General features: G+C 34.7%; 1 protein-coding gene across 1 annotated transcript; it reads left to right on the forward strand.

Moving 5' to 3' along the window:
* The first annotated feature begins 10,827 nt into the window (after positions 1 to 10,827).
* On the forward strand, positions 10,828 to 15,006 carry LOC130993667 (systemin receptor SR160-like). Its single transcript, XM_057918658.1, has one exon. It carries the CDS (start codon positions 11,163 to 11,165, stop codon positions 14,766 to 14,768), a length of 3,606 nt encoding a protein of 1,201 aa, XP_057774641.1. The 5' UTR covers positions 10,828 to 11,162; the 3' UTR covers positions 14,769 to 15,006.
* The last annotated feature ends 6,368 nt before the right edge of the window (positions 15,007 to 21,374 follow it).

Consider the following 21,374-nt stretch of genomic DNA (forward strand, 5'->3'; position numbering starts at 1 on the left):
CCACCATTTTCCCCACCACTTTCACCACCAACTCAATTATGCAACAACCACATATTGTTCCAGCCATCAAGTCATTTCTTCTCCCTCACCAAACGTGTAGAAGAAGTTGAGAAAGGGAGAGAGAGTTTCCTCCAACTCCAAATTGTAACTTGAAGAGGGTATATACTAAGCTTCTTTATTTTGAATTCAGTTGCATATCATCCAAACTGTTCCCAAAAATTCTCAAATTAATTGTGTATCATCTTTCATACATTTTCTATATTTTGGTAAAATTTCAGAATATTTAGAGCTCGCATGATTTATTTATGAATTTGTAAACATCACTGCCCATCTGGAATACATTTTTGGTAAACAATCTTTGGGAGATCATAAGTAAAGTTTCAATCGGTGAAAACCTTTGAAACTTGAATATGTCACTCTAGACTCCCGTATCTTTCTTTTGACATCGGCCTCACCATTTTTTGAGTAAGGGAAACAACCGGTATAAATTCTTGAAATCTAGTTCTTATTCCATGTACCATCCAGTAGATTTTACAAACCTACGACTTTGAGGTGGAAAAGGCCGACTTAAATATTTGATTCTCAAGCCTATCTTTCTACTGAATATTCACATGACATGTTGGGAACTTACTTGTTCAGTTTTAGAATTTTGGTGAAGCTTAAAGTGGTTTTTTCCGATTTATGTTCTGAATCTGCCAAACTTGAACTCTTTTGTGCACTGAACTTTAGATAGTCATATCTTCTAAACCATGAGGTTCTTAGAGTAAATCCAACTGGAGAGTGTTATGATCTCTCCCTAGTTTCCAGATTGACCTTGGGGTTTCCAGTGGAGTTTTGTAAAGGGAGATATGAATTTTAAAGAAAGCCCACTGACTTGGTTGTAATCTGGAAATATGAAATTTACAGATTTTTGCTTGTTAAATACCCATCTTTGAGAGGGCATATCTTGCTCGTTTGAATTGTTTTTCATTCGATTCAAATTGGAGAATGATCCTTGAAATGTCTAGTTTCCAGAATGTCTTTTGGAGCCTCATTTGGAGATCCGAGGTAGATTTGGTGTCTGTTGTAAAACAACCCCTTAAGAGCTCAAGTTGTTGAATTATTTTCTATGTATCAAAGTTTATTTTAAAGGATGTTTCGTGAAAGATTTAGTATATGTGCGTAACAAGTTTGGGACTATTTATTTTAAAATGAGGTCCGTTCTTTATTTAAATTAGGATGGACTTTTATGAATATTTTGGGATTAAACTATTATTTCTTGATTTATATAAATTATTTTAAGGACTTATAAATATGAATTTCGTAGGCCTACTGACCTACTGTGATCGACGGTTTGTCGATGTCTAACAGCTTTGCAAATTTTATAGCAAGTCCCTACATGAGTCTTGAGTACCCTGGTAAAAATTTCAAGCCATTCCAACTTCGTATGATACTTCTTTAAAATGCAAAACCTAAACTGCACATTACTACTGAGAATTTCAGAGAACAGAGAAAAGAGTCATTTATTTCAGTAGCTTCCTGGGTGATCTAGCTTTCCAAATTTTTATGGTATTAACCTTATTGTGTTATTTAGATATCCACCAAAGTTGAGCCCAGTTTGACAACGTTTACTATTTTTTCAAAAATACAAGTTTTTCGGTTGTTCAAAACTGCCGAACATGGTAGATCGTGGTAAAAAACGTCATATCTCTCAAACCACTTGGAGTTTTCGACTCTATTTTTTTTTTTATATGAAACTAGACTCGAAGATCTTTCTTTCGGTATGAGTCTCGAGTCCAGGAGATGTCGGAGTCAGAACAGATTAAATTTTGAAGTTGAGTCAGTGTAAAAGCAGAGCATGTTTTGATGATGTTTGATTGTGATTCTTATGTGCCCTTATGTTGAGCCTTTTTATTTTATTTATTTTTTTAATTTTATAACATTACTTGTTCTTATTTATTAAGCCCGATTAATTATGAGATTATAAAGCGAATAAGTTGAAGTATTTATTTTCTATTGACTACGAGGAACGGGGTTTATTTAATTGACGGATTAGAACACCCGATGAGAACGGATTGATTATGATAATCTATCCGACCTCATGTGACGAGCCTTATTTAAATTATTTTATTTCGACAATTAGGATTTATAATAGAATTTCCCAGATTATTATCTCAGAATAATAATTATCGGAATATGAGTCATGCATAGTTAAATTACGCATTCTCATTAATTGAGGATTTTATTCGAGCAGTATCTTATTTATATTCTCGTAATAAAGGTCAAACACGAGATTAATAATCAGTCAAGGAGCTACTGTACCACAGAAAATTTCTATCAGGTGGGCATTACTTTCATATATATCAAATGAGTTTAAATGTTACGTTCAAGCAAGTTATTTCATGACTAAATTAATTGAAGTTATTTCAAATATTGTCTTGCCATAAAATGTTTAAATTTCAGTATGATATCTATCTGATGTGACTTTAATCATGTAATCGAATTCGGGTCTTGAGCAGTTGATAGCTATCCTGCCAGGGCTAGTGTACACCAGTGACCGTGAGTCATCTAGCGGGTTGGCCGGTCAAGTGACCGTGAGAGGTGGCCACCTCTCCGGCACACAGTTCCAGATATGATAGATTACAAGAGAACTTAGACTGATCAGTCGAACTTTAAGAATCACAAATGAATTTAGTAAGCTTGGGCCTTTTAGCGAAAAACTCCCTTGCTGTACTGTTTATTATGGCATGACAATTTACAGTTTTGAAGCATGTATTTTATACTTAGGCATATGTGACCACTGAGTACCTTTGTACTCAGCCCTGCATGTATTTCTAAATGTGCAGGTTGAGCAGTAGACGATGGTGATGAAGTGACGAGTGGAATCCTCTTTTGTCGCAATATTATATGCTATGAAAAACTCTAGGGTTACATGTCTTCATACATGTAATCAGAACCTTATTCCGCTGCGTACTCAGAAGTTTATGTTATTTTGGCTAAGTCAGAGTTATCTGAACTTACTAGTTATTTGAGTCTATACGACTAAAACTCCGTTATATTATAAATATCCATGTTGTTAACAATGATGAAATGCGATCCTTTCTTGTTTGATTATTCCCCTTTCTACCCCCGCTTCTAATCTCCCTCCATTAGTCACGGTTTTCTCCGGCTTAATTATCCTTAATTAGGTCCGGTCGTGACAGTCTTCCTTGATCACGTATACGATAATTAATTAAGGCTTATCATAGTTTTTGGAATATGTTACAAGTGCGTGCTAATTAACTATCTAAATTGTCCCAGTGAGGCCTTGCTCTAGTGGCAAAGTTGAGATACTCAAAAATTCTTATTTATGAAAGGTCTTGGGTTCAATTTCGCCTCCATGCGGTGATGTTTTCCCACTTTAGATGGTGTTGTATTCTTGTTTGCGTGCGATGTTGTATTGTTTGGTGTTAAGGTCCCACACGCAGGGCGCTTCTCGCCTACGTGTCTTGCCTGCGTGCGGTGATATTTTCCCACCGTTTGGGTGGTGGTGAGGCCTCGTCTGCGTGCGTTGCATAGATATCTCTGGTAATTTAAAAAAAATATCTAAATTGTTTTCTAAATTTGATACTACTATTTGTTTTTTTTGTTAATCAGACGTAAGATAGCGGATCATTTTTTGTTTGAAAAATACTGTTGCATATTACCATAAATATTAACTAAAACATTTTTTTTCTTATAATTCACGACTTGCGTGCGTGTGTATTTTGGATTCTATATATTTACAAGCAAATAAGCATTTGGTTTCTTGTTTGAATTTCAAGAGTTAGGCAGGTCTAAACCAATTTAAATTTGTCGAAAACTATAATTAACTATTAGTTGTCATTTAATCATATCAGTCAATTTATGACGCTGCTCGTCATTTTATTATTTATTATTTCTTTCATTTTTCTTATTTATTATTAATTTCTTGAGCACCACAAAAGTCAGTTATCTATACTGACTTATGTGGATACAATTGATGTTACTCTCACTAAATAGTGAATATGTATTTAGGCTAAGCATGTAGACGATATCGGTTAATTCAATGTTATCTTTGAATTAATTATTAAATTAACTTCGTCTATTTTTAGACATATTAAGAAAATATATTCAATGTGTTTCACAAAGTAAAATTATTAAATAATAGTATATATATACACAAATATATGTATATATATTTTTATTTTATCCAATTGAGGAAAATACAATATTCCGTCCACGTAACTTGTGGCGAAATAAAAAAGGGACGAAAAACTATTGCGATGAAACGGAAGTAATTTCCCTCAAAAGAAAAAAGAAACAAAAAATGGAAATAATTATATACTTTTATTTAAAAATAATTATGCCTAGTTAAATACGTGAAGGTAAAATAATAGTGGGATATAACATATGTAGGTTAATACAAAATTAATTGTCTTATTTATATTAACTGTTCTTCTATTTTTTGTGACGAATAAAAATCGTACCTACTATTCTACGTTGTGTTGTTGGTAAACTTTTTTCTATTTCGTAGAAAATGGAATTACCTTTTTCTTTTCTTTTTTAAGTAGAAAATGGAAATACCTTATAAGTATTGTTAAATGTGTATATTATTGTGTCGTCATACATAAAATTTAAGATAAAAATAAATTTTCACATGAACAATTTTTTATTTATTTATTATTTCTACACTTGTGGTATATTTTAGTATTACTAATATTGATGGCTCTATCTATATTTGCTCTATCTTTATTTTCAGAATATTAATTTAAATCTACGGTGTATGAATTATAATGCTGATTGGAAAAAATGTATATTAAAAAATTAGATATGGGTATTTTCCAAATATATATTTACTGAAGTGTTTTCGTAATGAGTGTCATTTCATATTCTTCCACTGACGAACTTGGTTGGTCCTTTTCCTTCACTCGGAAATATTTATTTGTATTTTTGTTTGTTTCTTATTTGTTTTACATGTAGTTTAGTATTTTTCCAGTGACATTATCTTGAAAAATACTTCTCTATGATAAAACTCTGACATCTTATATTTTTAGGACTAATATACAATGTTTATTTGAGAAAAATAACTGTTTTAATTTACAAAAGGTTTTTTACGACCAAAAATATAATGTTTGGTGACAAAGAAAATCTAACATCTGCTAAAACTTCAAGGCGCACGGATTCGAATTTACCATGGTAAAACTATGGAAGTGGTATTTTGGTAATTTCAGGTTGGTCTTGCTAGATTTACTGCTGTATAGCGGTGGGGTACAAATACAATGCAAATGCAAAATTTTTGCTATTTTTGTCTATAAAAATATATAGTGAAATAACTGTTCAATCCTTTTGTCCTAACGTCATCAACGGTGCAGATTGTGCGCACGTGGGCCCATGACTGAATGCTGCCCTGGATTGCGACGTACCGAATAATTTACGACGGCGCGTGCGTACACAGTCGGACATCAGTTCTATTTTATGTTTTGACCGTTTTGCCCGAATTTGGAGGAAGATGAGATCATAAAGTAAAATTAATCTTTAAATATTAAATAAATGATTAGATTGAAAAAAAAATATATTGCCACAGTCTTTTCGTCCTCCAATTCTTTACCCCTTTAAGAATGATACTCCCTCCGTCCATGAAAGAACTTCCTAGGAGGGAGTGGCACGGGTTTTAATAAAATGTTGTATAGTGTATTGAGAGTGGAGAAAAGGTTGTAAAGTGTATTGGGAATTGTGAAAAAGTATTAATAATTTATTGTGTTGTTTTAATTAATGTTATTTGAGTGGTGGAAATTGTCTTTGGTGGGGTATTGTCCCAAAATAGGAAAAAGTAGGAAGTTCTTTCGTGGACGTCTCGAAATAGAAAAATAGGAAGTTCTTTCGTGGACGGAGGGAGTATATATTATATTTAAGTTTAATAAAATGATTCAGTGTGTTGTAAATGAAATATTTCTTTTAATTATCGTAATAAAGTGATTTAAGTAGAATAATGCTCTTATTTTTATGGGATTATGTAGAATAATTTTATTAAAAATAAAAATGAGTAAAAGTTTGGATGACGACAAATCTTTTATTACTCTCTCCGTCCCGCGAAACTTGATCACTTTATTTTCGTTACGGATTTTAAGGATCTAGTATTTAGTGTGTTAAGTGTGATAGTTGAAAAAGAATATGAATAAAGAAAAAAACTTTTACCATAAAAAATGATTAAGTTATATGAAATAACTCGAAAATGAATATTGATCAAGTTTCACAATACGGAGGGAGTATTTGAATTTCAACTATGCGTATGCTTCCTTTTCTTTTCGCATTTTGTTGAAATACTGGCCCGTTTGATTTTCAGTATTGGATTAAGCAAGATATAAATTATTCTGATAATTTAGTGTGGATTAGTCATGATTTCTAATCTCAGATGGGTGTTTGATATCATTGATAATTAATCCCAAAAGTGTTTGGTATCCATTGAAATAGGTTGGATTAACATATCAAATACCTAAATTAGTAGTCTATGGAGGGGGTGGAATAATTAGTGTGGGTTAATCCCATGGGGGAGGTGGAATAATTAGTATGGATTAATCTCACAAAATAAGCCAGAGTTTTGGAATAAACCTAGAGTTGACCATATTAGTAACACATAATATCAAACACTACATAAATCCATATTAATTTAACTTATCCTGCTTTTAAACTCATATCAAACAGGCCCTAAGCTACTAATATTCACATTTTTGAACGCATAACGCATTACCAATAGGGTGATTCTATTCATAGCCCCCATTTTACTCTTTATAGCCCTTTTTTAAAATAATAATTAAAAAATAATTAGATATTTACTATTTTATCCTTTTTTTCATAACCTCCATAGCCCCCATGTTTCTACTCCATTTCACACGCACACAAACAATAGTTTTGTGGATTAATAATCACGAAATTGCATCTTTTCTCCAGAAAATAATCTCGAAACTAGGAACTGTACAACCCCTATAGTTTTATGGATTAATAATCTTGAAACTGTATAGCCCCTCATTTTCCTAAAAATAATCCAATACATTCATATATCTCAAACTTTTGTCTACATCTTTTGATTCAAGAATCCAAACTATCAAACTCGAACATAAATGTAGGCATGCAGTCATTCATGGCCAATTTGTAGCAGACTAGCAATAGTTGCCAATGTCATCTAAACCAAAATCACAATCAAAGTTGACTTCAATTCGTGCACGCAGAAAGTTTAATTAATTGATAGGAGAAATCACTCCTCAAGCTCTGCACCTTGGTGCTCAAGTCTAGCTGATGCCCCACCGCCGCCGACGTCTTTATCCCGCTCGGAGTTGATTTCGACGAGACCCCTTTCCGGCTATGGCTCGAAGAAGATGCTACCTTTTGATAAACCATGCCCTTCGATCCGTCCACAGATCCTTGACCACAAACTGCGCAATTGCTCTAAAAGCAGAGGCAAATCTTAGTCCAAACCACAAAAACCCTTCGCATCATATTTCTTTTATAAATTTTTTAGGGGCTATGGGCTAGGGCATTGAATTTGAGGTTATACGCTATAAAGATTTTAATTTGAGATTTTAATTTGGGGTAAATTAGTAAATTCATAATTATTATTTTAAATGAGGGGTTATACAGAGTAAAACGGGGGCTACGAATAGAATCACCCTTACCAATATCACGCTTGGACTTGTCAAAGTTAAGATGCACCTACCCAAGATGTTAACTTAATTAAAAATATTCCCTTCCTCCTATTACGATAAGTGTTGCTTTTTTTATTATTTTTGTTCGTCAATAAAAAGTGTGGTATTTCTATTTTAAGATATATACATTTATATATTTTTATCTCATTCACACATAATATTTTAAAAAAAATCATCTCAAATACTATTTATTAATTAACTAACAATTCAATATTGGTGTGACTCTTTCTCAACTTTATACATACATTTTCCACTATTTTTTTAAAACTTGTGCCTCTCATCCACACCACATGTATAGTGGACGAAAGGAGTTGCATTTTAACTCTCTCTTTCTCTCTCTCTCTCTCTCTCTATATATATATATATATATGATCCTTAAACATTAAGTAAATGAGAATAAAAATAAATTAAGAGGAAAAATCATTCAAATAGTTATTGACATATTGCTAAGGCTATACATTTTCTTTTTGTCTTTTCCTCTTTTTTGAATTCTTTTTATCTTGATTACCTTATATAAGTTTCTATTTCTATATGGATAAATTAATAGGTTTGATAGATTTAGACTATGTAGCAAGGCTTAGGTTGCCTTTTATATGATGTCAATCAATAAATTTTAAATTCTAAATAAAATGGTCACAAATCACAATTTCGATAACAAAACTAGTTAATATATGTATTTAATTGACACTTACATGTTGGCTACCAAGTAGTTAGCTATGTTATTAAATAAATAAATAAAAAATATTGGGAAATTAAGAAAGCAAGATTTGGGTCGATTGCTGTGGGGATTAATTCGTAGCGATAAATTATTAAAGTAACAATTAAAACTCGGTTCTCGAATATTTTAATACTAGTGTGTAACCCGTCGACATTCGACGAAAAATCACTTTATAATTGAAAATACTAGTGTGTAACCCGTTGAAATATTAATATGATAATTGAAAATTGAAAGAAAAAAAAATTGGTGGTGGAGTGAAGTGGATGATTGAATTCATGATTAAAAATATCGTAAATTCAAAAAACAGTATCTTAAGTAGAATGTTTATTCAAAGCATACCACAAACGGTGTTTGTAAATTTCATCTGTTTAAGTAAATTCTTGATTAGTAACATGTATATTTATTGCATATATTAAGAGAGTGTAACATATAAATTTGGAACAAAATAGCGATTGAAACTATTTTCATACAAACAAACTAATAATTTAGTTCAAATACACCTTCAATTAAAGGGAACCACTATTCAATAATCACACTTTTACTTACCAAATAAGGTGTTTAATTAACTTAAGAGTGTAAGGCACATAAAATAGTAATTTCATATTTGGTTGAATGTCCAATAAAGGCTATCCTGCAATTGGTGCACTAATAGTAGTATTTTTTGTCTATAAAAAGGTATACAATAATGGCTCATAAAAATAATTTGGCAAGACCTCTTTCCATTTTTATTATTCAATAAATAGAAGGATTTTGCAGTCCTTATTGATGCATAAAATCTCATAACTACCATTCAATTAAATGAAAATAAAAATAAAAATCGATGACGTCACTTAAAATATCTGCATTTAGTGTGACAAAACCTTAATGTTCAAAGAAGCTAGTAATTGCTTCAATAACTCAACATGACAAAGCGTAACAAACTCCTCAATATTGCATGAATTTTATTCCATGTTAAAAAAAAAATTGATTAGCATTATTGCGTACGTAATTATATGATTTTCAACACGTCTCCTTATAAATGTTGAGGTATAACATGTGTATTGCAACTAGATGTGTCAAATACACATGTGGAAGAAATCGGGCCGAGCCGTGTTTTTTTTTTTTTTTGTGTGTGGAGTTATTATAGCGGGCTTTTTTTTTCGGGCCTATGCTATAAATATTTCAAAGTACTATATTCGCTATAATTACAACTACCTTTCATAACATTTAAGCTTTTTGAGAGGAGCTTCGCCTAATAACTCCAATAGTGCTGACACATTACATTTATATCATTATTGTGAAACACTATATATATTTGCAAAGGGAAAATAAACTATTGCCAAAGAAAATCAGAGGTCACGATATCTCAAAGTCACGCAGAAAAATCAAATTTTCAAGTCATGTAATTATTATTATAAGTAAATTCGCTAGACTATGAGTTGCCACATTGGCCTCTCGTCGTGCATGCAAAATATTCGCATGAGAAAACTTCAAAAAGATTGTAGCAGAAAGCATCCTTACCTCTAATTTAACTATGATGGATGCTCACAAATAATTGAAATTTCAGAAAATTATTAATGGTATTTCAATATATAGGGCTAATTGTATATAGTAACATCACCTTTAATTATTTTTTATTTTACAACATGATTTTGAAATATTGACATAAACAGTGTTGCATTTACAAGGCATATGACTTACAGCGTCGATTCATTTTCGGTCAAGACAAAGTTTGTTTGGCCGCCGGAATAATATATGTGAACTAGCTATACACGTGAAAAAAGCTACAATAGCAACATTTAAAATGATTAGCCAACCAGTATAAATGTACTTTCTTAACATCCATATCAACTTTAAATTCATCGTATTTCGATTATATGTATAAACCATACAAATTATAAATGTCTATTTTTATGCTAATAGTTTAAAACCGTGTTATAAATTTAAAAATGAATAAAACTATTATAGTATATCATATCCAAACCCCAATATTAAATATTATACCTAGAAAAAGAAGAAAGCGCCACTAATTGTGTAGATTAATTCTCACAAAAAAATTTATAATTATTTTAGCCTCAAAGAATTATACTCAATTATTTTTATTAAAATTTGTGTTATTTTTTTATATTAGTACTATTTTTATGATTGGCTGAGGTATATTTGTATAGGTGAAGGATTGAATTTGGAGAAACTAGAAAGCATCCCAAGTTATAGAGAGAGAAAGGAGAGGGAGGAAACGTCGTAGAAGCAAGGCAGGCAAGAGCCATAGTGTTGATGAAAGAGTTACAAGTTTTTAAGTCGAAATTAATGATAGTCCAAGGGCCAGACTGTAATAAAGTTGAGAATTAATCTTAATTATTCTTGAGATCATGAATGAAGACAATTGTAATTAAAATAGACACTTCCATCCATTCTTAATCACACGTACGCGCAAACCTAGAGAGACAAACTGATTCTTGTAATAACCTTTTCTCTCACACCATTATACATATAGAGAGATAGAAGTGAGAGAAATTTGTGTCACATGCCATGTGAACAGCTGTGTGCACCCACCTCCCTCCCCTCTCTTCCTTAAACAAAATAATGCTCATAATTTCACTATATATCTCCCTTACCTTCCTTACTTCGGCTTTTGACTCCCCTTTCAGTTTTCACCTCTCTCTCTCTCTCTCCTCAAAACTGACCAATCCACTTTCAGTCCTCTCCCTCTCTGAGAAATGGGAGAAGCAAAACTGCAGCTCAACTGCTAAACCCAAAATCCACCATACACATCTCTCTCCTTGAAGATGAAAGCCGACACCAATCTCTTCCCCCACCGCAGCCGACGCCAAGCTCTCCTCCTCTTCCTTCTCCTCCCCTTCCTCTCCTCCGCCGCCGAGAACAGCAACCTCGTGCGCGACTCCCAGCAGCTCATCTCCTTCAAAAACTCCCTCTCCGACCCCACCCAGCTCCCTTCATGGCTGCCCACCATCTCCCCCTGCAACTTCCACGGCGTCTCCTGCAACTCCTCCCGCGTCTCCTCCATCGACCTCTCCAACTCCCACCTCGACACCGACTTCTCCACCGTCGCCACCTTCCTCCTCTCCCTCCAAACCCTTCAGTTCCTCACTCTCCAAAACTCCAACATCTCCGGCTCCATCTCCGCCGCCGCCAGACTCCCCTGCGGCGCCGCCCTCACCTCACTAGATCTGTCCCAAAACTCCCTCTCCGGCCCCATTTCCGACCTCCCCGCCCTCGCTGCCTGCCCCGCCCTCGCCTTCCTCAACCTCTCCGCAAACTCCATCGACCCACTCCCCCACTCCCCACCACGCGCCGCCGCAATCCCCTCCCTAAAAACCCTCGATCTCTCCCACAACAACATCTCCGGCGACACCTCCGCCGCATGGCTCCTCTCCGCCGCCGCATTCCCCTCCCTGCAGCACCTCTCACTCCAATTCAACAACCTCGCCGGAATCCTCCCCGAATTCAGCTCCAAGAACCTCGCGCATTTGGATCTCGCTAGAAACAACATCTCCGGCAATTTCCCCAAATTCAGCGACTGCTCGAGCTTGCAGCACCTCGATTTATCCTCCAACAGATTCTCCGGCGACGTCGGCGGCTCCCTCTCCTCGTGCCGGAGCCTCGCCTTCCTCAACCTCACCGACAACCGCCTCACCGGCGCCCTCCCTTCGCTGCCGTCCGCCGGCGCCCTGCAGTATCTATACCTCCAGAAAAACGACTTCCAAGGGGTCGTCTCACCGTCACTCTCCGATTCCTGCGCAACCCTAATTGAATTGGATCTCTCCTTCAACAACTTCACCGGCTCCTTGCCGGAAACCCTCGCTGCATGTTCTGCTCTGACTCTCCTCGATGCCTCCAACAACAACTTCTCCGGCGAATTGCCCGTCTCAGCACTCTTAAAAATGAGCAATTTGAGAAATCTGGTGCTGTCCTTCAACAATTTCGTCGGAAATTTGCCGGACTCCTTGTCGAAGCTGCAGAATTTGGAGGTTTTGGATGTGAGTTCCAACAATATCTCCGGCTTGATCCCTGCTACGCTGTGTGGGGAAGATGGTACGAGCAGCTTGAGGACGTTGTACCTTCAAAACAACATGTTCACAGGTACAATCCCGCAAAGCCTGAGCAACTGTTCGAATTTGGTATCACTTGATCTTAGCTTCAATTACTTGAGTGGCACAATTCCCGCTAGTTTGGGATCTTTATCTGGTTTGAAGGATGTGATCTTGTGGTTGAATCAGCTCCACGGTGAAATCCCACAAGAGTTTATGTATTTGCAGAGTTTGGAGAATCTGATTCTTGATTTCAATGATTTGAGTGGTTTGATCCCTGCTAGCCTTAGCAACTGCACTAGGTTGAACTGGATTTCGCTGTCGAATAACAATCTCTCCGGTGAGATTCCGGCCTCGTTGGGGCGGCTAGGCAACCTAGCTATCTTGAAGCTTGGCAACAACTCGTTATCCGGGAGCATCCCCGGGGAGTTGGGCGATTGCCAGAGCTTGATTTGGCTTGACTTGAACACGAACTACCTCAATGGCATGATCCCGCCTGCTCTGTTCAAGCAATCGGGCAACATTGCTCAGGCCATGCTCACGGGGAAGAGCTACGTGTACATCAAGAACGACGGGAGCAAGCAGTGCCACGGGGCTGGCAACCTGCTCGAGTTTGGGGGGATTAGGGCGGAGCAGCTCAATAGGATCTCGACTAGGCACCCGTGCAACTTCACCCGGGTGTATAAGGGCATCACGCAGCCTACATTTAACCACAATGGATCGATGATCTTCCTTGATCTATCGTATAATGTGTTGGAGGGGAGCATACCCAAAGAGCTTGGGACGATGTTCTACTTGTCAATATTGAATATGGGGCACAACGACCTCTCCGGCCCAATCCCTCAGGAGCTAGGCCATTTGAAGAATGTTGCCATTCTTGATCTGTCCTACAATAGGCTCAATGGCACCATCCCACAGTCGTTGACGGGGCTCACATTGCTCGGCGATATTGATCTCTCGAACAACAATCTGTCCGGGGTTATACCCGAATCAGCGCCCTTTGACACCTTCCCGGATTACAGATTTGGCAACAATTCGGGGCTGTGTGGTTACCCTCTTCCCTTGTGTGGAGGCGGGGTGGGGGCTGGAGGGGGCTCAGGCCAGCATGCCAAGTCACATAGGAAGCAAGCCTCGCTTGCAGGGAGCGTGGCGATGGGGCTGCTGTTTTCGTTGTTTTGCATATTTGGTTTGATCATTGTGGCCGTGGAGACGAAGAAGAGGAGGAAGAAGAAGGAGGCAGCCCTTGAGGCGTACATGGAGAACCACTCGAACTCGGCCACATTGCAGAGCAACTGGAAGCTCAGCGCGCGCGATGCCCTGAGCATCAATCTCGCCACGTTTGAGAAGCCGTTGAGGAAGCTGACGTTCGCTGACCTCCTAGAGGCCACCAACGGCTTCCACAATGACACATTGATAGGGTCCGGTGGCTTCGGGGACGTGTACAAAGCGCAGCTGAAGGACGGGAGTGTTGTCGCCATCAAGAAGCTCATACACGTGAGCGGGCAGGGTGACCGGGAGTTCACGGCCGAGATGGAGACAATCGGGAAGATCAAGCACCGGAACCTCGTCCCCTTGCTTGGGTACTGCAGGGTGGGCGACGAGCGCCTCCTCGTGTACGAGTACATGAAATATGGCAGCCTCGAGGACGTGCTCCATGATCGGAGGAAGGCGGGGATCAGCCTCAACTGGTCCGCAAGGAGGAAGATTGCGATTGGGGCGGCCCGGGGCTTAGCGTTTCTCCACCACAACTGCATTCCGCACATCATTCACCGGGACATGAAGTCGAGCAACGTGCTCCTCGACGAGAACCTCGAGGCGAGGGTTTCGGATTTTGGGATGGCAAGGCTGATGAGCGCGATGGACACACACTTGAGCGTGAGCACCCTGGCCGGCACCCCGGGGTACGTCCCCCCGGAGTACTACCAGAGCTTCCGTTGCTCGACCAAAGGCGACGTCTACAGCTACGGGGTCGTGCTGCTCGAGCTCCTCACAGGGAGGCAGCCCACGGACTCCCCAGACTTCGGGGACAACAATCTCGTCGGGTGGGTGAAGCTCGTTGCCAAGACGAGGGTGAGCGACGTCTTCGACCCGCTCCTCCTCAAGGAGGACCCGGCACTCGAAATCGAGCTGCTGCAGCATCTGAAGGTCGCGTGCGCGTGCCTGGACGACCGCCCGTGGAAGCGCCCCACGATCATCCAAGTCATGGCCATGTTTAAGGAGATCCAGGCGGGGTCCGGCCTCGACTCGACCTCCTCCATCGCCATAGACGACGACACCTTCACCACCGTCGAAGGGGTGGGGATGAGCATCAAGGAAGGCAATGAGCTTAGCAAGCATTTGTGATGATCATGGATTCTTTGTGGAGATGCTGATGAATGCCAGCTTCTTCAGCTCTCAAAATTTTCCCCTCAAGAAAATGGTATAGACTTGTACTTGTGCCTGAGATTGTTGTACGTAGCTAGTAGCAGAAAAAAAAAATATTGTTATTACACATAAAAAGGGATGTTGTTTAACTTGTAACAAATGTTGTACAGATATAGTTTGAGTTTGTTATGAATCTTTTTACAGTTCTTTTCTTTCATGGCTTTTCTTTTCTTGTCTGAAAACGGAGCATTTGTTGTTTTTTTAGATTCAGATGCAAATTTTTTAGATTTCTCTGACTTCACTGTGATAGTGACTAAGTGAATTTTGGAACTTTCTTTCATATCACATTCACTATTCATCACCTCCAATTTTTAATTTTTTTCTCAGCTAATTATTGTACTTATTTTATTATTTATTGAGGAAGGCTTGAAATTACAATAAATGTGAAAATGTCTGTGGTAGTTCTTACATGCATGCAAGTCACACATCAAATCCTTTCATTTAAAACTGGGAAATTGTAGGTCCATTTCTCATGCTTGACAACTGTAATGTTCCAGCTATTTTTCATAAATATATGTGCATATATTATAAATATATATATTTTTTTGTTCTTTTCTTTCCCAAACAGGGTGTATCATTATCCAATAATTGTTGAGAGATAAGAAAGCATAGTCCCTTGACTAGTCAAAGCCTTTTTATGTGAATAAAATAGGAGATTTAATATTTAATAATTTCGGATCATAATGGTGGAAACTCAAGGTAAATTGTAAAATAGGAGGCTATAAATTTTTTGTAACAAAAAGGCTAAAGGTAAATCTGACCCTAGTTAATATAATATGGTCCATGTAAAGATTTATAAATGGGACAAAATAATAATCATTTCATATATCATAAATCCACGAGTTGCCATCATATATTTGGAAAATGTAAAGGGAAAAGAAAAATCTCAAGTGATTCACTTTTGAGAAGATATATTGTGCACTCATTTTCCTGGATTACTATTTGTCATCATATATGCTATAATCATACATATAAGTGCGTACCATATTTCTTTTTCTTGAAAGTAAAAACTTTTAGAAATTAAAATGACTATAAGAGATACCATATGACATATGTACTGATTTTCGTGGAATATAATTTGTCATCATATTCCAACACTACTTTTAAGATTAGTGAGTGGTCCTTCAAAAAAATTATTCTAGATTATAGTTTGTATTTTATATAATTGTGTGTTTGTTTGTTTCTTTTTAGTGTGTTTGTGCGCGTGTGCATGCGCATGTGCACGTGTAGTCTTGCTTGAAGACTATGCATTCCGCAAAGCAAGGTTGGGTGCTCAATTACCAATAAAAGTGCACATTTTCACCTTAAAGTTATCAAACTTCAAACTCAAAAAAGTCCAATTATATGTCCTACTCAATTTAATTTAATAGTGTAAGAAAATTTTTTGCTACAATATTGTGTTATATTTTATGTATATATTTATTTTATTATCTTTTTAGATGGCAAAATTTGTAGTAATTTTGACAGATTTTTTCTTAAAAAATGTTGGTGAAATTTGAAATCGAGACTAAATTATTTATGAGACAAATTTTATTGTTTTATTATTGATGTATGCTGTGTTTAAGCCTTTAAGGTATTGGGTAATTGTATAGAAAATATTTGCATATTGCTATTAATACAAACATTGAACTCAAACAAATTTATTTGATTTGAATTTGATGTAGGAAAATATATCCTATCAAAACCGCACCAAAAATAGAAGAGATGAAGGATTTTGGAAATTTCATACATACATTAGACCATATTATATATAGTTTTTATTTTGCAAATTATTTAAATAATAGCTATTGAATTAAAATATTCCATAGTGTTCAATTCCAAGAGTGGACCATATATAAAATAGTCCAACCATCTCATAGTTTCAATGCATCAAGGCACAAACTATTCTATCCTTATTAATGCCTGCCCACTTGGTTCAAAATTTTTGTATCTTTTTATAATTTAAGAATTTCAAGATTTGTCCTCATCTCTTCAACACCTTTCATGGATCACCCATTTAATTATTTTTATTTTTATTTTTATTTCTATTGTTTTTGTTTTCTTCTTCTTTTTCTTATTTTCGGAGTAGAAATTAAAATTAAAAATAGACTATGAGATGTTTGATTGATGTTGCATCCACCAAAATTTATATTTATGCCAAATAAATATACATCGAGTTTAAAAGATCACAAAAATTTAATAAATAGTCAAGGATTTAGTGAAAAGCGCTCGTCGACATGATTTGAAATAAGTGTAATTTTTTTGCTTCGAACTCGAAATCGCTATTATAATATCTTAGATAAGCAAGACATACAATATTTCAGTGATGTACATGGTCTGGAGCCCAAAATCATTCATTTTCAAATTTATTAAAGCCCTTTTAGTAATTTATTATCTTCTTTTGATTCATTTTTCGAATATAAATACTTCTTTTGTTGTTTTATTAAGCATACTTTGATAATATTTTTAATATTTGAATAACTTTTCTCTTTCCGCAATTTCATTTGTCATCTACATATTTCAATTCGTGTTGAACTAGATATGAAAACAGATAAATTATTTTTTGATAAAAAAAGCTATTTGAATATAACTCGATTAATTGGACGCTTTTATTTTTTTCTACTTTAATTTCATGGAAAACTAACATATACTCTAACAAAAAACGACAATTTTAAAAAATGAAATTTTTGCTTCACTTTCACACAACCAAACAATTTTTACAGCAAAAACAATGCAAACCTAATTAAATGTGGACACCTAATTAAACATCTTCCTGCAAATACAGCTGTGCTTGTTTCTTCATCTCTCCAACTTCACGATTTAAATAATTGCAGTTTGTTCCCTTATTCGGCTTGCATTATTGATTTTAAATTATCCAGTTGTTAGTTATTAATTTATTTTTCTTAGTAACACAAATACACGTTTATTTTCTCAGATCCCAAAATAAAATTAATATCTTATTTTTTTTGGTTTTAATTAATTTAAAGCCAACCAGACAAATCTCCCACCAAACCGGTAATAGTAATCAATTTACAAATCAATTTTAGCTAATTAGCATTTAAAAATCTTTATTTAATTAGTCCCATCACATGTGGCTTACAATTTAATGCAACTATCTATTTAGTTATCTGTCATTTGATCAGAGAAGTATGTGGCATACGGCTGTCCTAATTTACGTACAAAATTAGTACAACCAATAATATACACATAGATTTATTTATTCCCTTAAATTTTAACTAATTAAGAAGTTTAAATATTAATTAAATCCCTTAATCATGTTGGACTTGTCTCTTAAACTAGTTTGATGTATATGACAAAAACACTTGCATGGGAAAGTATCGTGCACTCAATAATAAAACAAAATTAATTAAAGGTACCATTTTTAAAAAAAAATGAAAAGGTACGATGTATAAATTAGGGATCGAGTATCATTTTTTATTGGAGTAATCCTTTTGGATGCAAACATTGTACACGTAGTCGATGATCTGGAGCCTCTAACAATTTGTTTGTACCTTTTAATGAGTTGTTTTTGAGTATTGACAGAGTAATTTATAGAAAATATAATACTTATGTGTACTTTGTAGAAATAATGAATTCGAGGCATACAATTTATCAATATTGCAAGTACTATTTTTGTGTATTATCGCTATCCAAATTATGGCTATTGCATTCGTCATTAAAATAAAAGTTGTTTTCGTAGATTTGTATATTAAATTATGTCTTCTTGCATTGCTCATTAGTATCGTTAAAATTATTGGAAGATGCATTCTTGTGTGCTCCATGGAGCACCGTGCTCCATGACACTAGCTAACACTTGCATTAAATGATACTAACACTAACACTATTTTGAAATGACACTAACACTATTTTATTTTACAAATGACAATATTGCATTAAATGACACTAACACTAACACTATTTTGTTTACAATGACACTAACACTAACACTATATATCTTGAAATGACACTAACACTATTCTATTTTATAAATGACACTATCATGTTATATAAATAACACTGTCACGAAATGACACTACACTAACACTATAACATGATAATGTCATTTGTAAAACAAAATAATATTAGTGTCATTTCAAGATAGTGTTAATGTTAGTGTTATTTAATACAAGTGTTAGTGTCATGGAGCACGGTGCTTCATGGAGCACACAAGAATTTTGCGTTATTGGAATCATAAATAAGTACCGTCCACAAAAATTGAAGTGTGTGATTTGAAGGTTATTAGTTTTAATAGATGAATGAAAGTTATGTACCAATGGAAAGGACCACTAGAGTTAATTTGAAAAATGATTGAGTTTTTTTGCAAATATTGAATATAAAAGAAGTTTAAAATAAATAAAAAAATATTAAATAAATATCAGTTTTTGACCCATCTATAACCAAAAGGACCATATTTTTCATAGATAGAGAGGGTAGTAATACTAATATTTTTTAAAAATTCTTCAAAATTTAACCCGATATCTCTTCATTTATTAAACAGAAGGCCCACTACTTACTGCTTGAATATTTACAAATGAACGATAATTAGCCAATTACATCATATAGATATTTGGTATTTTTCTTATAATTTGGTGTGTGTTTGGACGGTTTTATAGTATTTATTAGGGGTGGGATGGTACGATATATCTTAATAAATTGTTCATACCTTATACCTTACCTTTACCTCCGGTATGAAGAAATTTCATACATTTACCTTACCTTTACCTACGGTATACCTTAAATTACAGTATGAAAAATCTCATACCTTTACCGTACCTTTGTTTCGGCATACCGTACTGTATTTCGATATATATACCACGGTTTCGGTATACCGTATCATGTTTCGGTATACCGCACTTATACTATGTTCATTTTTGTATCGATAATATTTATATTATCATATTTATATATATATATATATATATATATATATTCATGTAAATATAGTGTTATAAGTTAGATGTAATTTATCGTAGAACAATAATCTTAGTTATATAATATAAAATATAACTATATAACACACATAAGGTGAATATTATATCATAACTATGTTATAAATTCATGTATTATATTTTGATTATTTTTTTATCATTTGATTATATTTATAAGGTGAATATTATATCATAACTATATGAACTATATTTTATTTGATTTTGTATCATTTGATGATATTTATAAATTCATGTACTTGTATATATTCATATAATATAGATTATATACATCATTTTATAAATTTATCAATATTTTTAAAAATATAAAAATAAAAATATATATTATATATTTTAAAACTATAGATTTTGATACGGTATAAATGCGATTTTCGATATACCGATATATACCGACAATTGCGGCATATCAGAACAAGTTATTATACCTTAATACCTTGTAAATACCGGTATACTGTTAATAAGGTATCATACATTATTCCGGTATATACCTTTAATACGGTATTAATTGATTTTTTCGGTATATACCTCGGTATCGGTATATACTGGTATACCTTGGTATTTGAAAAATTCATACCTTTATCTTACCGTAAATCTTCTGTACGGTATCATACTATACCGAAAAAATCGGTATACCTTAAATTCGGTATTTTACGGTATTTTTCGGTACGATATGATCGGTATACCGAGTTTTCGGTATCTTTTCCCAGCCCTAGTATATATAGTATGCCATCGGTCTCTCAAAATATTACTCATTTTATTATTTTGGTCAATCCCCAATAAATTTATTCATTTTTATTTTTAATAAACCTATTCGACACAATCATTTAATTTTGATAATAAATCTATACAATCAAATTGTGATCATAAACTGCTCAAAAAGAAAAGAAAATACTCGATTTCCTTTTAGAAAAATGGTTTAAAATGAAAAAGTAGCTAATTTTTTTCCTTTATTGTAATATTTTTTAATTCCAAAAAGAAAATAGAGCTATAAAACATGGACAAAACAACAAAACTAGATAAATCTTTCTTTTGTTTTGAACTGAAAATTTTAAGTTTATGACTGCCCACCATATATATGACCAAATAGCACCACTTAAATTTGAATTCTTAAAAATGAGACTTTAATTTATTCTACTCACATCATTATTTGATGGATCGGACAAGTTTTTTTGGACGAAAAAGAGTAGTAATAATAATTTAGGGTTTGAAAGAAAAGGTGTGTTGCTAATCTACAAATGCACGTGTGTGAGAGCGAGTGAGAGATACAGTAAAGGGATATTGAGGGACAAGTTTAAGTATGAAATGTATGCCGAGAGCGACGAATACACCTCAAAACAAACGCATGCGGGCCCCCCATTGTCTCATTGGCCTACGCGCTCTCTTTCAATATTATTGCTCTTCCAATTTCTTAATCATTAATCATTATTATTAATTCAACTTTAACCTTTAACACAAACTTTTATATATGTGTGAATATCCAAATATGTCATGATTTTATTTTAACACCAATTTTCGTATGTGTCATGCACATATTTGCACAACACAAGAAAATTTGTGTTATGATTTATTAAATTGAGGTTTTTTATAAAAAGAAAAAGAA

Source organism: Salvia miltiorrhiza, chromosome 1, assembly GCF_028751815.1.
Source record: "Salvia miltiorrhiza cultivar Shanhuang (shh) chromosome 1, IMPLAD_Smil_shh, whole genome shotgun sequence".
Lineage (NCBI taxonomy): Eukaryota > Viridiplantae > Streptophyta > Magnoliopsida > Lamiales > Lamiaceae > Salvia > Salvia miltiorrhiza.